Genomic DNA, 20,586 nt, shown 5'->3' with positions numbered 1-20,586 from the left:
AGGGACAGGGTTAATTGGAGAGACATGGGAGAGTCTTTTGCCCTGCAGTGGGTGGAGTCAGGCTGATGATGATGATAAGTGGGGCCTGTAAGCAAACAAACAGAACACAGGCACTGACATTGCTCTACCATTTTAGCAACCAGCACGCACTAATGTCATCTTGCACCAGTGCTGTTGAGCCCAACAAATGCCCTCGTATTGGATGTTTAAGCTAAGCATGCAAAGGTGAAGTAGTAGAAGAGCAGACAGCGGAATGCTGCACATGGGGAATGATCATTTGCAGAAATAAATAACTTTAACGACTGAGAAAAACAATTCATTTGGCAAACATGTTCTTGGCGAAGCTTGTCACTTGAGGATGGAGTAGATTCATTTGTTATAAGGCATCAGAACTTACATGGGTTAGTTGGAAGATTTAAAAGCAAGTTGGCAGGCTGTAATTTTACTTTGCCTAGTCCCTTTCCTATCATGTTGAGTGTTTTCAGAAAGTCAGACTCTCACTATTCTGCCAGCGGCGCTGCGCTGCTACTAGCAAATGCACTTCTTGGAATCAGTTAGATCAGCAGTATTATTTTATTGGTAGTATTTTTAAAACAAGATTACTGGCTCTCAGGTGTTTAGTCTCGGATTCTCTCTCATCATTTCCACTGTACGCAACCTAAGTAGTGCGGCAGTCTTGTCCACGCAGTTGCACAGAGTTACAGTACTAATTGTATAGCTTGTTCCCGACATCACGGTTTACAGACACTATCTACCACAAGAAAGGGAGGCTATCGTATCAAAGAATAGGGTTTCAAATTATTCTGCCGCATTTTTCAACTGTGGCCATGCTGGTTTTGTTCTGCAAGTTGTTTGCACCGTTGCATTTTGCAGGCATCAAAACCAATGTAGGCAAGTCAAAGAGTACACAAGCTACCAGGGGGAGGATCCTTGGAAGCCACTGCTGCCAGGAATTGCAGCCTAAACAGCTTGAAATTGCACATCCGGTGATCTCAGATTGCGGTGGCGGTGCACTAAGTGGGGCATGTCAGACGCTGCCTTGTTGCTGCCTAGAGCACAACCACATCATTGCATCGACTAATATCTTGGTGTGGGCTACTCAGGGATTCAACATGGAAAGTGGCAGCATAAAACAATCGGGCACAAAGATGAAGAAACATGCACGACAGGAGAAGCGCTGAACTACCAACTGAACCTACCTACCAGCCTACTGATTCTCCATCTTCATCCCCGTTTCTTTTGCGCTGCCACTTTCCGTGACCCATCACTGCAACATGAACAAAGGATGTTGTGAAACATTCCACCTGTGTCATTGTGCATAGATATAGCATGAGGAAGCCTTGTGATCCAGCACGTTACAGTACAAGTTGCACTTTTTCTCTGTGTTCTATACATAGCTTTTTCTTATTTATTTATTTATTTATGTACATACTGCAGACCATGGTTAGGTCCAAGCAGGAAGGGCAGGTGCACAAAAAGCAAAATTATAGCAACAAAAATACAACAATACAGCAAAGATAATGTAGTAAAACAACAATACAGCAATGCAAGACAAAGCACGCGGCAAAGTGCATGTATGATCCAGAGTACACAAGGGAAAACACCTCCAGTAGTAAAAGTGCCTCTTGTGTGGCTGTGCATTTTGTGCATCATTCTAGGTATCGCTTTTTGTGCTGTAGCCCCAGCCCTTAAGGTCTTTGGATTTCGTTGTGGTCTCCCACCTTTTAATTTTATTTTTTTGTCTCATTATTTTACTGCTTATTGTTTCCTTTGCGCTTTTTTGTGCAACTTTCTTATAAAATGAGCTCTCGAAAGCAGTAGTATCCACTAGGGCTCCTCTTTCTTTCTTCTTTCACCACCGCGGTTTGAGTGTCCACCGAGATATGTAAGACAGTTACTGCGTCATTTCCTTTCCTAAAGATCGATTTCAATTTTCTCATATCTTTCTTATGCAGCCAGATATTCTGGGATGAATATTAACCTCTGCTGTTTTACCCGATGTCTACAGAAGCATTTGTTGCATGTGCTTCTGTTTCCATATGATGGTTGGAAAGATTGTCTCGTCTGCTTCATTGTGTTGTGGTATTTGTGATTTGTGCTAATTTTAGCACTGTGCATTTCGTTCTTGACACTGCTGACAAATTGTTTGTAATCGTTCTTCTATTAGTCATTATTATTTGCAGAACACCAGGCCGTGTTATGCTAGCCTGAGTAGAAAAGTGTTATCTTTACAATCGGTTTTCTTTTAATTTGCTGAGTTGACATCCAGAACTCGTGCGTGCATATGTTTTCGTTATTTCTTTATTATGCCTCAGTTTGGTAATATCAACCTGCAGATAATTTTAGTCAGGGAGCTTTGTTCTTTCGGACGCTGTAAGAAAAAGTTAATTCCTTACCTTTTCTTGCGAACAGATGTGCAATTACTTGCTTTGTTGGTACAATAAACAGCACGGTAGCCCGCAAGGCATACGCTCTGCAATGATACTTGAGATGATACTGTGTGCCAATGCTAATATTCCGAATATTTAGTGATTTTCCTTCATGACAGCTTATCTTGAACTTACTTTTGAGCATTTGGCTACATTTCTAGAAAGGAATCCAGGCCTTCAGCAGTGTTTCTCCAGCACTTTCCTAATGTCATTCCTTCAGTGTGCATAGTAATTACGGTTGTAGCTTTAGTATACAGATTGAATTCTGTATTTAGAAGTGTACTTTGTCAAGGGTGAAAGCTCACTCACATTCATTTATTCATAAAAAACTGTTTGGCAAGTTTTTAATGTCCCAGCCATAAAACTAGGGATCATACATGCACGTTGCCGTAGCAGCTCCAGTTTTTAAGTTGGTTACAGAGTACGCTTATTGCGTGCAACAATAAATCAAAAGCTAGAACATCGCTCCAACTGCATACATATTTGTTAGTAGGATATTTTGTAGAAATCTGGTTTTTTTTTCTTTTTAAGATCAACCCATTTACCCTCACAATAAATATGCTAGCTTAAATGTTGTATAGCTTCTAGATTAATAGGTTTCTGGTCTCACCACTGAAAACTGTGACACTTGTGGTCTCGCATTTCATTTAAAATACCCCGCCTTTTTTGGTGCAGGCCTGGCCACAGCTGATCCCAAGCATGGTATCTCGCCTGGGGAAAACTTGCACGATGGCAGCACCCTTGTGCAGCACACCATGCCAAGTCCTTGCGGCACCGCTGGAAACCACCAAGGTGAACACACCAGACAGCAGCTGTATCAGTCCAGCCACAGCAGCAGGGGCTTTGCGAAGGATACCCACCTAGAGCCTCACCTTGTCACCCCCATCGGCGACCATCCCTACCAGTGCGACCACTGTGGAAGAAGCTGTGCAAAGAAACGTGACTTCTTGGTGCACCTTCGTACCCACACGGGTGAGCGTCCATATCAGTGCAACCACTGTGGAAGCAGCTTTGCTCACAAGAGCACCCTGGTGAAACACCTTCGTACCCACACGGGTGAGCGTCCATATCAGTGTGACCACTGTGAAAAGAGCTTTGCTCAAAAGGCTACCCTGAGGGACCACGTTCGTACCCACACGGGTGAACGTCCACACAAGTGTGACCACTGCGGGAGAAGCTTCTCATTTAGAACGAACTTGGTGGATCACCTTCGCACGCACACGGGTGAGAAGCCATACAAGTGCCAGCTTTGCCCCATGGTCTTTGCCCAGCATGCAGCCCTGGCAAAGCATGTGCGAGCCCACAAGAGGGAAAAACCACATCAGTGTCAGTTCTGCTCAGTGGCGTTCAAGGAAAAGCACCATTTAAAAAGCCATGAAATCACACAACACTCTCAGAATACCACAGTTTTATGAAGGTTTGTTGCCTATTTCCTAACATTAGATGTGAGAGCCAATGCTAGCTTACCTGTCTCGATTACGTTATCCACGCTGCAAAAGATACAACTTTACATGTCCTCAATTGAGACTGGCAGAAAGCACTTTTTCGGGTCCTTTCTCCTGATCATAAGAAGCATGATTATACCAAGGTAATGCTTTGATTGACTGGGACTGGCATGGCATGTGCACATGGCATTACTATTAGATTAACAGATTATTATTATTAGATTGATAGAGCCATAAGATTAAAAGTTGTTTGTATGAGATAGTAAAAGCTTGGTAATTCAAATTTCAAGGACCCCGAAAATTTGAGTTATCAAACATCCTGGAAAAAAACCAACAAGAACTAACTGTTTGCATAGCAGCAAATATACTTGGTGAAAGATTGGGCAGTGGTCGCCTGCTTTTGAGGGGAAAACAGAGCAGCAGTGATTATTTTTCACATTTCAGTCAGTGCCTTTTTGCGTGAGATCTGCCAGGAGCATTGAGGCAGAGCTGCATGAAAATGGAAAGGGCCTCCTCGTCGGATGTGTGTTGTTAACTGTGCAGCATTCAGTCCATGTTTTGTTGGGACTATTTTGACATCTGCACGCCATTCTTAGATGCAGCCTCCCTTCAGGAGCCCATTCGAATGATCCAGTGCTAGATCTATAGCGTCCAAGTTAGCAGGCGTCTGACACCGTAGACTTACACCTGCATTATCCGAAGTTTCCTAATTAACTTAATTAATGAGCATCTACTATGTGCATTACAGAGGATTTCTTGGCCATCCACCAGCAAAAGCATATGTGGGTGAAGGAAATGTTGGGTTTTTAAAGCGAGCACCACTTTTGAAGGCGAGCTTTTGGCACTAGCTTACAAATCCGTATAGTAGTGTAAGAAAACTTTTCTTTTTTGCATTTAATACCACGAGTAAACTCTGTTCTCATATTGATGCGAAAACAGCGCAGAAATCACAAGGACACAGAAATAATAAACGAGACACAGCGCTGTGTCTCGTCTTCCCTTTCTGCATCCTTGTGGAGTTTTGTGCTGTTTTGAGTTGTGATGAACAACCAACAAGCTCGAGATGTGTTATTCAAGTTATTCATCTTTTCATGCTTGTGTTGTAGCTATGTTATTGGAGACCACGGCAGGGACACAAAGATGCATTTATCGCTTTTGCTGGCAGGTTTCGCGAGTGTTCTGTTTGTTTAAATTTTAAAAAATTATAAAGAAAATTTTGTCGCATGATTCCTGTGCGTTATCTTTTGTCAAATTGCCATCTCTATAAATATTGGCATAGTTTTGTTCCAAGTTGTGTCCTCAGAATTGTCAGCAGCAGTTGTTGTCTTGTTGTATTTTACCTTAGTGGCTTGGTGACATTTAAGCATTCCTACTGTAAGCTCTCATACATGTCGTGCTTATCAATACTTATTGAACTTGCTTTGGCAACTGCATTTATGGGGTGACCATTCACATAAAATTTTTTGATATTTATAACAGCTTGTGGAGTTAGAGCTGTTGAAAACAGAATTTGATGAATCATTTACTCCTTTGCATTGAGAAATTCAGCTATAAGTTATGAGCTGCAATACTGCATTTGCTCTTTCATAATGCTGGTCAGCTCACAAGTGGTTGCTGAATATTTTTCACTTGTAACTATGTGTTGTAATTTTCATAATTTGTGGTCGAATCAATAAATTTTTTTTTCCAGCCATACAGCGTAAAAGGATGGTGTAGCCACAGAGAAAGAGGCTATCAACAGCTTGGTGAGGCAACTGCTTCAACGTATGATGGAAGTGAAAGCACACCATAGGCATATAAAGCAATGTCATTTGGCGTAGAAGGTAAATTAGATGCCTATGGGTTTTCTTATGAGGTGTGCGTATTATTTCTGTATATGCAGCGAAGGAATGGTTTATAAAGTACTTCTCAGAGGCAGATTTAGTTTGTTATGTGCCTTTGCTTCATCAAAGGAGACTGTATCACTGCAGTTTTCTAGCCTTCAAGGGTGGTCATACTTAAAGGTGCAGTGGAGAGGAATCTGAAGTCATCTGTTTGCCACAGGAACTCGATCTACACGTTCCGAGCATTCTTAGAAACTTCGACTTATTGCCCTGTGTGGCCGATTTCCCTAATTAAAGCGGATTAACATCCGGATCCCGCCTTTTTTTTTAATTCTCCCAGTACGGTGGTCGGAGTCGACCAATGCGTGCAGTGCCCTTCAGCCAGCTCCGTGGAGGCTTTGTCTTCACTTTATTTAGTTTGTTAGGTTTCCGTAAATAAATAGTTTCATTCGCAGATAATTTAGCCGCAAAATAAGCCTGCAGTAATATCAATGTGCGCGGACTATTTGCTACTACGGATTACTACGTATTACTCCGCCGATGGCAGAGCGGCAAGCCTCCATGGGGCTGGCTGAAAGGCACTCCACGCATTGGTCAACTCCGCCCACCATACGGGGAAGATTTAAAAAAAAAAAAAGGCGGGAGCCGGACGTTAATCCGGTTTAATTATGGAAATCGGCCACACAGGGCAATAGATCGAAGTTTCTAAGAATGCTCGGAACATGTAGATTGAGTTCCCGCGGCAAAAAGACGAGTTCAGATTCCTCTTCACTGCACCTTTAATGTTCTTCGCCGACGCCTTATATACCAACAGTTCAGTTCTGTGTTCTTATTTTGCACTATGGCTTCATCTGTGTATAACTTTGTGATGCCAGCTTCGTAATGCACACCAGCGAAGTCATCTGAGGTGAAATCATGTCCAGCCTTCTGTGCATCAACAGCACTTTGCTACAAATTCACGTGTGTCTAATCATTCAGGTGTTCAGCAGTGTTCTCAGTCGTCAATTGGCCCGTAAAGCTTGCTTTACGGAAGCAATTCCTAATGCACTCCACAGTCAGTCCTATCCGCATGGCCTTGGTAATTTCCACAGCAACGAACAAAAATATCCGAACCAGAGCATCGCTATCTGGTATTTGAATTGGTATCAGTACGAGTTGGATGATGCACTGATTATAGGGCACCTTGGGCTCATGAAAGACGCCCATGTCCAGTGGCTGTACCTTGCACTTGGCATTTGATGGCAAGAACTTTTTCACCACAGATAGAGAAAGCAACACGTTGTGCGATGCAAGGTTATCTAGCAGGACTTGGAGCTTGTATTTGTTTAGCCATGCCACCCGACGAGCAAATGCTTGTCACACGAAAACATAAAGTCCCGTTACCTCGGTACATTTAATAATACATTTCTACACACAGCTGAGAGTCACAATGAAACAAAAGTTGGCTGGTCCTTTCCGGCAACTGTGTCATGTTCATACCGTCCTCCGTTGCACGGCAGGCTATGTTCTGTTCGGTGACGTGTATTGGTTAGATTGTTTCTGTCAACACACAGCTACCATGGCCATGGCAGGTCAGCAGTGTTGCTTGGGGTTAGGAAGCTATGCCCCCCGCCGAATTCCTGCGCACATCTGCATGGAAAAAAGTGAGAGGAAAGGGAAAGGAATGGATATGCTGAAGTTCAAAATTTTACTACAGATAACTGAACTTCTACAAAAATTCTTGCTGGAGGATGTTCGTGAAGTGGTGTCCGTTAATATGCCAGGTACACCACAATTTTATTGAGAGTCTCTTTCATTGCCCCTTTAACAAAATATTCACATCCCTCAAATGTACCAAATATACGCGTTTTATTAATTAGACTAGAAATTGTTGAACCTGCAATATGCGTCATTTTTCTCATTTTCGGTCTGTTTTGAAAAGCGCTCGATCTAAACAACTATTCACAACAACCAAGAAATACTCTTAACATACCAAGATTGACATTTCATTTAATGCTGGAGAAACAGCCATCTTTTTTGTGTAGTTGTTTTTTCCTAATGCATGCTGCAAGCAGATGAGTCGAAGAGAAACATTCAATTCAGTTCAATTGAAGGTTTATTTGGTTCCTTGTGCAATACAGAAAGGAAAAAAAAAAAACTTTGGACCCTTAGCCAGCGGTTAGTAAATGGGTCCATGTCAAACGTGCAATTAAACAGACACTTTATATATGTAAGGATACTAAACAAAATATTCAATATGTAAGAGGAAGCGGCACATAGGTATTCATAACGGATAATATTGCATGCATGAGTGCAGTATAAGTATAGCACTATATATACTCGAGAAATACAACTTAGGAACAGCACTATATATACAACTTAAAAACAGCAGTATGTATATACATGGGAAATACGCCTTATAACTCAAAACACTTATCCAATATGTTACAATTCTTGAACATGAGAAAGCAAGGAGACAAAATGTGTCTTCACTAGTGCCGAAAAATTGTAAGCTTTTCCATATTTTTGTGCCCCTAAATTGAAGCCACCGATCCCCATACATACTGTTGCGGGAAAATTAAAGTTGCCCGCCAACGAATTTCTGGTGGTGCAGGATGAGGTAGAGAATAATGATGCTTGGAAAGGATGGTTGTTTCTGAGAACAGTATTCTTGGTAATGGTCATATTTTTTCACAGAGTATGTCAAATGGCAATGCCTGTAATTTATGAAACAGTACCTTGCATGGGTGGTCATAGATGGAGTTGTAAGTGTTCGCAAAGCTCATTTTTGTAGTTACCTTTGTGGTTGACGAAATGTGTATGTCCATCCCCAAGTGTGTATACAATATGACTAGTGGTTTTTTATGAATGCTAGATATTGCATTCTTAACACCTTATCATCAAAATAATTCCAACCTTTTAGTAGTGTATGACAGCGAGATGATAGCTTTGCGCAGACTGAGTTGATGTGTGCTTGCTAATTCAAGTGGTTGTCTATTATTATGCCAAGGTACTTGAATGACCCAACCCTTTCAGGTTCACAATTCTTCATTTTTATTTTAATATTTGAAGTGATTAATCTACACCGGGAGTGGATTGCCATGCATTTGGTATTTTTTACATTTACAGCTAGTTTATTTTGCACGAATCAGTGAAACACGTTAGATAGTTAAGTATTGTTTTATGCACTATGTTTTTGCTGATTCTACTTGTACCAACGGTTATTGCTAACAGTAACCTATACCTTTGAAACTTGAATACATTTATTATTCTAATGATCTAAAACTTCTCTTTTGTCATAACCAAGAGGACGGCAGCAATCGTGCAAGGATTGTGAAAAATGTCCAGCGGCAGCAAAAGTGTGAGACCCTTGCCTTAAGGATTGGCTACTGGCCAGAACCTGTCATGAGATTGTGGTGGAAATGAAAAGATCCTGCCTCGTATATAGTAAGAATCGGGCACTGAAGCATCGAAGAAATAAGAAGTTACAATACTTATCGGGCATAGAAAGACACAAAACAAACTGCAGTGTTGTCCTGCGGTGAAAGCTATGCATTATTGATGTGTTCCACCACGTGACCACATTGGTAAAATATAACTTACTTGTTGGTGCATCGATAAAATATAACTTATTTGTTACTATGTGCATAGCATTCTTTTTCTTTCAGGATTGTTGATCATATTTCATAATAGCTTATCTTCTCTCCTGTGTACCCTTCAATAGCTACACTCTCTCCCCATCATAGATGAAGAGCTTCGAAGCTTTGTTACTGGATGATGCCAGCGTTATTACTTTCTTGGTTGATTTCGTAGGAGGCAGAATGCTAGAAGCCCGTGTAATGTGTGATGTCAGTGCCCCTTGGAGAAACCCAGGTGGTCGAAATTATCTAGAGCCCTCCACTACGATGTCCCTCATAGCCTGAGTTGCCTTGGGACGTTAAACCCGATAAACCATAAACCAATTTCTTGGTTTAAGCGGTAACCATGTTCCTCAAAAGTTGCCGTCATAAGGCATACACGACTCTGGTGCAACAACTTTGGGTGTATAAACTGCAATGAACTCTAAGCTGTACTAAAGTTGTAATTAATGTCTGGCAGGTGGAACTATATTAATTTGTAGTTGATCATGTTTGCCAGCATGCAATCACCATTGTGCTCACTGATCATAGTTTCCAGCATCAGGACACATAAAGCAGTAGTGTCCATTGATTGAAAAATTCTCAGTAAAAGTTTTCTTCAGTATTCCTATCAAAACTGTTTTCTAATCGACCACTATAGACAGGTTTCCGTGGTGCAGAAAAAGGTGGGGTGCTTCAGATTCAGTTGTCAGTCTCCTTAAGAATAAATATGTGGGAATCATGAATGGCAGTTCACATATATCCCTCAAGGTAAAAGTATGCAAAAGCCGTATCATACCGGCACTCGCCTACGGGAAAGAAACGTGGAGGCTAACGAAAAGGGTTCAGCTTAAGTTAAAGGTGCACTGAAGAGGATTCTGAACTTGTCTTTTTGCCGCGGGAACTCGATCTACACGTTCCTAGCATTCTTAGAAACTGCAACTTATTGCCCTGTATGGCCGATTTCCCTAATTAAATCGAATTAACGTCCGGCTCCCGCCCTTTTTTTTAATTCTGCCTCGTACGATGGGCGGAGTCGACCAACGCGTGAAGTTCCTTTTAGCCAGCTCCGTGGAGGCTTTGCTTTCGCTTTATTTTGTTTTTTAGGTTTCCATGAATAAATAGTTTCATTCGCAGATAATATAGCCGCAAAATAAGCCCGCAGAAATAAAAATACGCGCGGACTATTTGCTACTACGGACTACTACGTATTACTCCGCCGATGGCAGAGCGGCAAGCCGCCACCGGACTGGGTGAAAGGCAATCCACGCGTTGGTCGACTCCGCCCACCGTACGAGGCAGAATTAAAAAAAAAGGGCGGGAGCCGGCCGTTAATTCGATTTAATTTGGGAAATCGGCCATACAGAGCAATAAGTCGCAGTTTCTAAGAATGCTAGGAACGTGTAGATCGAGTTCTCGCGGCAAAAAGACAAGTTCAGATTCCTATTCAGTGCACCTTTAAGGAGAACGCAGCGAGTTATGGAAAAAAAAAAATGATAGGTGCAACGTTTAAGAGACCGGAAGCGGTCAGTGGGAGAGGAAACAAACGCGGGTTACTGACATCCTAGTCGAAATCAAGAGGACGAAATAGGCTTGGGCAGGGCATGTAATGCGAAGTCAGGATAACCGTTGGTCCTTAATTGTGACGGAGTGGATCAGGGGTCGGCAGCATAGCAGAAGGCGGCAGAAAGTTAAATGGGCGGATGAGATTAATAAGTTTGCTGGGATATAGGGGCTGCAGTTGCCAAGGGACAGGGTTAATTGGAGAGACATGGGAGAGTCTTTTGCCCTGCAGTGGGTGGAGTCAGGCTGACGATGATGATAAGTGGGGCCTGTAAGCAAACAAACAGAACACAGGCACTGACTTTGCTCTGCCATTATTTTAGCAACCGGCACGCACTAATGTCATCTTGCACCAGTGCTGTTGAGCTCAACAAATGGCCTCGTATTGGATGTTTAAGCTAAGCATGCAAAGGTGAAGTAGTAGAAGAGCAGACAGTGGAATGCTGCACATGGGGAATGATCATTTGCAGAAATAAATATAACTTCAAGGACTGAGAAAAACAATTCATTTGGCAAACATGTTCTTGGCGAAGCTTGTCACTTGAAGATGAACTAGATTCATTTGTTATAAGACATCAGAACTTACTTGGGTTAGTTCGAAGGTTTAAAAGCAAGTTGGCAGACTGTAATTTTACTTTGCCTAGTCCCTTTCCTATCATGTTGAGTGTTTTCAGAAAGGCAGACTCTCACTATTCTGCCAGCGGCGCTGCACTGCTACTAGCAAATGCACTTCTTGGAATCAGTTAGATCAGCAGTATTATTTTATTGGTAGTATTTTTAAAACAAGATTACTGGCTCTGAGGTGTTTAGTCTCGGATTCTCTCTCATCATTTCCACTGTACGCAACCTAAGTAGTGCGGCAGTCTTGTCCACGCAGTTGCACAGAGTTACAGTACTAATTGTATAGCTTGTTCTCGACATCACGGTTTACAGACATGGGCGTCCGGAGGGGGGGGCAAGGGGGGGCGGTTGCACCCCCCTGGAAAATCACTCACTCGAACCGTGAGTGATGGCCGCACGCCAGGGGTGGTGGTGCGCTCAGTCAAAAGGGTAAAAGCAGCCCCGCATGGTCACATCTGCGAAATGCCGCGTCCGGGCGTGCGTCGTTCCGCCGTTTTCAAACCACGCCATCGTTAGCTCTACTGAAGGGCGACCTGTTCCAGACATACAGCGGCACCGGCGAGCATGTGTTTCGAGCCGCCTTGAGATGGGTGTCTGTTTCTTTGATCTCTAGAGAGATAGCGACACGGAGGCAGACAGTGCACGGGGCATCTTGTTTTCGCCTATCGTTACGCCGGTCACCGATGAATTCTTAAGGAGGGAAGGACAAATCAGCCGTGTCCACCCCCGCTTTGTCGGGCTGCTCAGGGGCAAGCGGGCGATGAGTTGGCGCCGCCGCCGCTCGCTGTCTCCTCCGATCCACGGGTAGCGCAGTTCGGTAGAAGCGCCGCTTTCAGAATCTCCGGCAAAGGGGATTAGCTGCTTTTGTTCACGGCGACGCAGTCTCCCGAGGCGCCCCCACACCAGCGTTCTTTGCGTCTTCTGCGAAACCAGCGCCTTTGGTCAACGCAGCCCAATGGCGCCTGCCTGGCTCGCCTGTCATCTCTGGCTGGGCCTCAAATCACAACAGCGCCCATGTACTGTGCGTGTCAGTGCATGGTAAAGAGACCCAGGTGGTCGACATTACCCGGAACTCTGTACTACTCCATCCCTCATAGCCTGAGTCGTTTTGGGGCTCTGAACCCCATAAAAACACAAAAACAAATTTTCCGACCGGAGTGGCGAGTGTCCCTTCCCCTCGGAAGTTGCGCGGCGTTCCTTTCACCCCCAAAGTGCGCATTCGGGGATACTGCGGCAAGTAAGCCCTCGCACGTGTGCGCGCCTCTGTGTTTGTGCTTGGGTGTTTTTAGTGGCCGGTTGTCAGCGAAGCTGTGAACAACCAAGACAGCGGACGAGAAAACGACGAGCGGCAAGCAGTGTGTGTGGGGTTGCTCGACTGTGCGGATGCGCAAGCAAGATGGAGCGAGGTGTATGAAGCTGCGAGCGTGCATTTATCTTGTAAATAAGTTTTCGTTGTATATATAGTCATCTTTTGTTTTCAACGTACGCGTTCAACAGTTTTTCCAATCAATGTGTATGATGAGTGTGCACCGAGAGCGTGTAATGAAGCACAGAAGTGAATTTATCACACGTGTAATTACGCAATTCGCCCAGAAAAATCCGAGGCGCCTACAGTTGCTGTTCAAGGAAGACTGACTGAGTGACTGTAGTTGCGTGTTTGCGAACATATTGTGCTGTGTGCTGGTCATCAATCCGGGTGAGTCGAGAACCCGTATGCAGGAAGACTGAGCACTCTTCTCCACGAAGTGATATAGCATCTTTTTGCATTTTTTATTAATTTTAGTTGTTTCTTCGTTGATAAACTCCAATGTACCTCTCCTAGCCGCGCTTTAATTTGCTGTTTGTAATTTTTCTTTCATGTGTGCATTTTGTTTAATTTTTATTTATATATAAATAAATAAATTTACTCCGCAAATAGCGCCTTTTTGCTACGAACATACCCCCCCCCCCCCCCCCCCCCCCGGGGCACCAACGGGGCCCCCCCCTGCAAAAAATTCTGCGGACGCCCTTGTTTACAGACACTATCTACCACAAGAAAGGGAGGCTATCGTATCAAAGAATAGGGTTTCAAATTATTCTGCCGCATTTTTCAACTGTGGCCATGCTGGTTTTGTTCTGCAAGTTGTTTGCACCGTTGCATTTTGCAGGCATTGAAAGCAGTGTTAGCAAGCCAAAGAGTACACAAGCTACCAGGGGGAGGATCTTTGGAAGCCACTGCTGCCAGGGATTGCAGCCTGAACAGCTTGAAATTGCACATCCGGTGATCTCAGATTGCGGTGGCGATGCACAAAGTGGGGCATGTCAGACGCTGCCTTGTTGGTGCCTAGAGCACAACCACATCACTGCATCGACTAATATCATGCTGTGGGCTACTCAGGGATTCATCATGGAAAGGGGCAGTGCAAAACAAACGGGGACAGAGATGAAGAAACATGGATGACAGGAGAAGCGCTGAACTACCAGCTGAACCTACCTACCTGCCAGCCTGCTGATTCTTCATCTTCGTCTGTTTCTTTTGCGCTGCCGCTTTCCATGACACATCATTTCAACATGAAGAAATGATGCCATGAAACATTCCACACGTGACATTGTGGATAGGTGTATCATTAGTGCAGAGGAAGCCTTGTGATCCAGCACGTTGCAGTACAAGTTGCACTTCTTCTGTATGTTCTATATATAGCTTTTTTCTGAACAAGAGTACACCAAGGAAAGAACCTCCAGTAGAAAAAGTGCCTGTTGTGTTGCTGTGAATTTTTGTGCATCATACTAATCTTGCTTTTTGTGTTGTAACCTCAGCCCTTTAGGTCTTGGGATTTTATTGTGGTGCTACCACCTTTTAATTTTATTTTTTTGTCTCATTATTTTACTGCTTATTGTTTCCTTTGCGCTTTTTTGTGCAACTTTCTTATAAAATGAGCTCTCGAAAGCAGTAGTATCCACTAGGGCTCCTCTTTCTTTCTTCTTTCACCAACGCGGTTTGAGTGTCCACCGAGATATGTAAGACAGTTACTGCGTCATTTCCTTTCCTAAAGACCGATTTCAATTTTCTCATATCTTTCTTATGCAGCCAGATATTCTGGGATGAATATTAACCTCTGCTGTTTTACCCGATGTCTACAGAAGCATTTGTTGCATGTGCTTCTGGTTCCATATGCTGGGTTGAAAGATTGTCTTGTCTGGTTCATTGTGTTGTGGTATTTGTGATTTGTGCTAATTTTAGCACTCTGCATTTCGTTCTTGACACTGCTGACAAATTGTTTGTAATCGTTCTTCTATTAGTCATTATTTTTTGCAGAACACCAGGCCATGTTATGCTAGCCTGAGTAGAAAAGTGTTATCTTTACAATCGGTTTTCTTTTAATTTGCTGAGTTGACATTCAGAACTCGTGCGTGCATATGTTTTCGTTATTTCTTCATTATGCCTCAGTTTGGTAATATCAACCTGCAGATAATTTTAGTCAGGGAGCTTTGTTCTTTCTGACGCTGTAAGAAAAAGTTAATTCCTTACCTTTTCTTGCGAACAGATGTGCAATTACTTGCTTTGTTGGTACAATAAACAGCACGGTAGCCCGCAAGGCATACGCTCTGAAATGATACTTGAGATGATACTGTGTGCCAATGCTAATATTCCGAATATTTTGTTATTTTCCTTCATGACAGCTTATCTTGAACTTATTTTTGAGCATTTGGCTACATTTCTAGAAAGGAATCCAGGCCTTCAGCAGTGTTTCTCCAGCACTTTCCTAATGTCATTCCTTCAATGTGCATGGTAATTAGATTGTAGCTTTAGTATACAGATTGAATTCTGTATTTAGAAGTGTACTTTGTCAAGGGTGAAAGCTCACTCACATTCATTTATTCATAAAAAACGATTGGGCAGGTTTGTAATGTCCCAGCCATAAAACTAGGGATCATACATGCACTTTGCCGCAGCAGCTCCAGTTTTTAAGTTGGTTACAGAGTATGCTTATTGCTTGCAATAATAATTCAAAAGCTAGAACATCCCTCCAACTGCATGCGTATTTGTTAGTAGGATATTTTGTAGAAACCTGGGTTTTTTTTTCTTCTTAAGATGAACCCATTTACCCTGACAATAAACGTTAGCTTAAATATTGTATGCCTCCTAGATTAATAGGTTTCTGGCCTCACCACTGAAAACTGTGACACGTGTGGTCTCGCATTTCATTTAAAATACCCTGCCTTTTTTGGTGCAGGCCTGGCCACAGCTGATCCCGAGCATGGTGTCTCACCTGGGGAAAACTTGCACGATGGCAGCACCCATATGCAACTCACCATGCCAAGTCCTCGCAGCACCGCTGGAAACCACCAAGGTGAACACACCAGCCAGCAGCTGTATCAGTCCAGCCACAGCAGCAGGGGCTTTGCGAAGGAAACCCACCTAGAGCCTCACCTTATCACCCCCATGGGTGATCATCCCTACCAGTGCGACCACTGTGGAAGGAGCTGTGCAAAAAAACATGACTTCTTGGTGCATCTTCGTACCCACACGGGAGAGCGTCCATACCAGTGCAACCACTGCGGAAGCAGCTTTGCTAAAAAGAGCACCCTGGTGAAACACCTTCGTACCCACACGGGTGAGCGGCCACACAAGTGTGACCACTGTGGAAGCAGCTTTGCTCACAAGAGCACCCTGGTGAAACACCTTCGTACCCACACGGGTGAGCGTCCATATCAGTGTGACCACTGTGAAAAGAGTTTTGCTCAAAAGGCTTCCCTGAGGGACCACGTTCGTTCCCACACGGGTGAACGTCCACACAAGTGTGACCACTGCGGGAGAAGCTTCTCATTTAGAACGAACTTGGTGGATCACCTTCGCACGCACACGGGTGAGAAGCCATACAAGTGCCAGCTTTGCCCCATGGTCTTTGCCCAGCATGCAGCCCTGGCAAAGCATGTGCGAGCCCACAAGAGGGAAAAACCACATCAGTGTCAGTTCTGCTCAGTGGCGTTCAAGGAAAAGCACCATTTAAAACGCCATGAAATCAAACAACACTCTCAGAATACCACAGTTTTATGAAGGTTTGTTGCCTATTTCCTAACATTAGATGTGAGAACCAATGCTAGCTTACCTGTCTCGATTACATTATCCATGTTGCAAAAGATACAAGTTTACGTGTCCTCAATTTAGACTGGCAGAAAGCACTTTTTCGGGTCCTTTCTCCTGATCATAAGTAGCATGATTATACCGAGGTAATGCTTTGATTGACTGGGACTGGCATGGCATGTGCACGTGGCATCACTATTAGATTAACAGATTCTTATTATTAGATTGATAGAGCCATCAGATTAAAAGTTGTTTGTATGAGATAGTAAAAGCTTGGCAAGTCAAATTTCAAGGGCCCCGAAAATTTGATTTATCAAACATCCTGGAAAAAAACCAACAAGAACTGTTTGCATCGCAGCATGTATACTGTGTGAAGGATTGGGCAGTGGTCGCCTTCTGTTGAGGGGAAAGCAGAGCAGCAGTGATTATTTTTCACATTTCAGTCGGTGCCTTTTTGCGTGAGATCTGCCAGGAGGATTGAGGCAGAGCTGCATGAAAATGCAAAGGGCCTCCTCGTTGGACGTGTGTTGTTAACTGTACAACATTCAGTTCATGTTTTGCGGGGACTATTTTGACATCTGCATGCCATTCCTAGACGCAGCTTCCCTTCAGGAGCCCATTCGAATGATCCAGTGCTAGATCTATGGCGTCGAAGTTAGCGGGCGTCTGACATCGTAGACTTACACTGGCATTATCTGGAGTTTTCAAATTGACCTAATTAAGGAGCGTTTGCTGTGCGCATTACTGACGATTTCTTGGCCATCCACAAGCAAAAGCATACGTGGGTGAAGGAAAAGTTGGGTTTTTACAGTGTGTGCCACTTGTGTGGGCGAGTTTTTGGCACTACCTTAGAAATCCATATAGTAGTGCAAAAAAACTGTCTTCTTTTTTGTGTTTAATAACATTAAAGTCCGTTCTCTTATTGATGCAAAACAGCACAAACTTCACAAGGATACAGAAAGAATAGACGAGACACAGTGCTGTGTCTCGTATTCCCTTTCTGCATCCTTGTGAAGTTTTGTGCTGTATTCAGTTGTGATGAACGACCAACTAGCTTGGGATGTGTTGTTCAAGTTATTCCTCTTTTCATGCTTGTGTCGTCACTATGTTATTGGGAGACCATGGCAGGGACGCTAAGATGCATCTATCGCTTGTGCTGGCAGGTTTCGCGAGTGTTCTGTTTATGTAAATTAAAAAAAAAATAGAAAGAAAATTCTCCTGCACCAATACTGTGCGTTAGCCTTTGTCAAATGGCCATCCCTAAAAATTTGGTATAGTTTTGTTACAAGTTGTGCTTTCTGCATTGTCAGTCTAGAAAAAGATGTTGTAGCTTACCTAACAGAGTTTTGCATTACAGCCACAGCAGCAGATATTTCTTATTGTATTTTACCTTAGTGGCTTGGTGACATTTAAACATTCCTACAGCGAGCCCTCATACATGTCGTGCTTATTAAAACTTATTGAACTTGCTTTGGAGGCCACATTTATCGAGTGACCATTGGGATAAAAATATTTTAAATTTATAACAGCTTGTGGGGTTTGAGCTGTTGAAAACAGAGTTTGATGGAACATTTACCCCTTTGCATTGAGAAATTCAGCTATATGTTGTGAGCTGCAGTACCGCATTTGCTCTTTCATAATGCTGGTCAGCTCACAAGTGGTTGCTGTTTGAGAATGTTTTGCACTTGTAACTGTGTGTTGCAATTTTCAGAATTTGTGGTGAAATCAATAAAATTTTCTTTCCGGCCATACAGCGTAAAAGGATGGTGTAGCCACAGAGAGAGATGCTATTGGCAGCTTGGTGAGGCAACTGCCTTAACTTATGATGGCTGTGGAAGCACATCATAGACATATAAACCAGTGTAATTCGGCGTAGAAGGTAAATTAGATGCCTACGGGTTTGGTTATATATGAGTTGTGCATATTATTTCTATATATGCAATGAAGGAAGGGTTTAGAAATACTTGTCAGAGGTAGATTTCACTTGTTATGCGCATCGGCTTCATCAAAGGAGACTGTTGCACTGCAGTTTCCTAGCCCGTCGAGGGTGGTCATGCTTAACGTTCTTCGCAGATGCCCTAAATGCCAACAGTTAAGCTCCTTTAAGAACAGGATATAACTAACTGACATTAAAGATTTTTAGGCAAGTAGTGGCAGGTAGGCCTTCTCGTCATCAGATTCTTGGCAGCCGAGCAGTGCTCTTATTTTACTCAATGGCTTCATCTGTGTATGACTTTGTGATGCCAGCTTTGTAATGCACACCAGCGAAGTCATCTCGGTGAAATCATGTCCAGCCTTCTGTGCATCAACAGCACGTTGCTAGCAATTCTCGTGTGTTTAATAATGGGGATGTTCAACAGTGTTCCCATTCATCGCTAGGCCGTAAAGCATGCTTTGCGTAAGCAATTCCTGATGCTCTCTACAGTCAGGCCTATCCGCATGGTCTTGGTAATTTCCATAGCAATGAGCAGAGATATCTAAACCAGAACATTGCTGTCTGATGTTTGAATTGGTATCATTACGTGTTTGATGATGCACTGTTTATAGGACACCTTGGGCGCATGAAAGACGCCCATGTCTGGTGGCTGTACCTTGCACTTGGCATTTGGTGGCAAGAACAGTTTCACCACAGCTAGAGAAAGCAACTCGTTGTGCGATGCAAGGTTATCTAGCAGGAGTTGGAGCTCGTATTTGTTTAACCATGCTACCCGACGAGCAAATGCTTGTCACACGAAAACATAAAGTCCCATAACCTCTGTACACTTAATAATACATTTCTACACGCGGCAGAGAACCACAATGACACGAAAGTTGGCTGGTCCTTTCCGGCAACTCTATCATGTTCATGCCCTCCTCCGTCGCATGAGAGGCTCTGTTCTGTTGGGCGACGGCTGTTGGTTAGATTCTTTCAGGCAACACGCAGCTACCATGGCCCTGGCAGGTCAGCAGCGTCACTTGGGGTCGGGAAGCTCGGCAACCCGGCCTATTCCTGTGCACATCGGCAGTGGGGCTGGTGGAGGAGCGTCGACGTGCGTGGAAAAAGTGAGGAGAGAAAAGGGAAAGGCATGGATATACTGCAATTCAAAATTTGACTGCAGATAACTGAGCTTCTACAAATGCATTTAGGAAATTCTTGCTGGAGGATATTCATGAAGCAGTGTCCGTTAACATCCCAGGTACACCACACCTTTATAGAGAGTCTCTTTCAGAGCCCCTTTAACTTAAAAGATATGCTCGTCCCTTGATGTGCCAAATATACGTGTGTTTTGTTAGTTAGACTAGAAGCTGTTGAGCCTCCAATATGCGTCATTTTTGAGATTTTTGGTCTGTTTGAAAGTTAGCGTATCTGAATAATTATTCACAAGAATCAAAAACTGCTCTTAACATAGCAAGATTGACATTTGATTCAATGCTATAGAAGCTGACATCTTTTTTGTATAATTGTTTTTCCCAAATGCATCCTGTAAGCAGGCAAGTGTAACAAAAGCATTCAGTTCAATTCAGTGTTTATTTGGTTCCTTGTACAATACAAAAGGAGGAAAAAAAAAACTGTTTGCACCCTTAGCTAGCATCTAGTAAATGGGTCCAAGTCAAACGTGTAATTAAACAGGCATTGTATAGACAAGCGTCATGTTTGTAAACAAAGGTGGCGCTGCGGTCGGCAGCGACGCGGGGTGTAGGCAAAAACGTAGCATGCCTACACCGCGCCAAGCGATGCTGCCTTCGAAACCAACTCGCGTGCGCGCATATTTCAAAGCGTGCGCGTCGCTTGTGGTTAGAAACATTTCTGTTGGTGACCGGAGAGCAGTTCAGCACGTTTTCAACCTGTTCGCCAGACGGAATTATCTGGCGAAGCGCTGCATAGGCTTCCTTCTGCGCTCCTATGTTTGGCAGCAACGGCGCGGCTACGGCGGTCGACTAGGTTGACTTATTAAATGAAACCGAGAAAGCACGAGGTATACAGGTTTGCAGTCTCAACATCTGGGGCGATACAGCATACCCGATCCTTAAGTGCAAGAAGGACGACGGGATGCACGACGCGAG

General features: G+C 43.5%; 1 protein-coding gene across 2 annotated transcripts in view; it reads left to right on the top strand.

Moving 5' to 3' along the window:
• The window catches only part of LOC149365456 (uncharacterized), a 59,113-nt gene extending 40,822 nt beyond the window's left edge, over positions 1 to 18,291 (top strand). The window contains exons 4-5 of one of the 2 annotated variants that reach the window (XM_089542707.1): positions 3,105 to 3,407; positions 15,692 to 18,291. In XM_089542707.1, the coding sequence (XP_089398833.1) occupies positions 3,105 to 3,407; positions 15,692 to 16,515 (1,127 nt within the window). In that variant the 3' untranslated portion in view covers positions 16,516 to 18,291. The remainder of the gene's footprint in view (positions 1 to 3,104; positions 3,408 to 15,691) is intronic. The other variant, XM_089542714.1, reaches the window with a different exon arrangement.
• Positions 18,292 to 20,586: the final 2,295 nt, after the last annotated feature.

Source organism: Amblyomma mixtum, chromosome 1 (assembly GCF_055824585.1).
Source record: "Amblyomma mixtum isolate Tamu chromosome 1, ASM5582458v1, whole genome shotgun sequence".
Classification (NCBI taxonomy): Eukaryota; Metazoa; Arthropoda; class Arachnida; order Ixodida; family Ixodidae; genus Amblyomma; species Amblyomma mixtum.
This window is presented reverse-complemented; position numbering and strand designations above follow the sequence as displayed.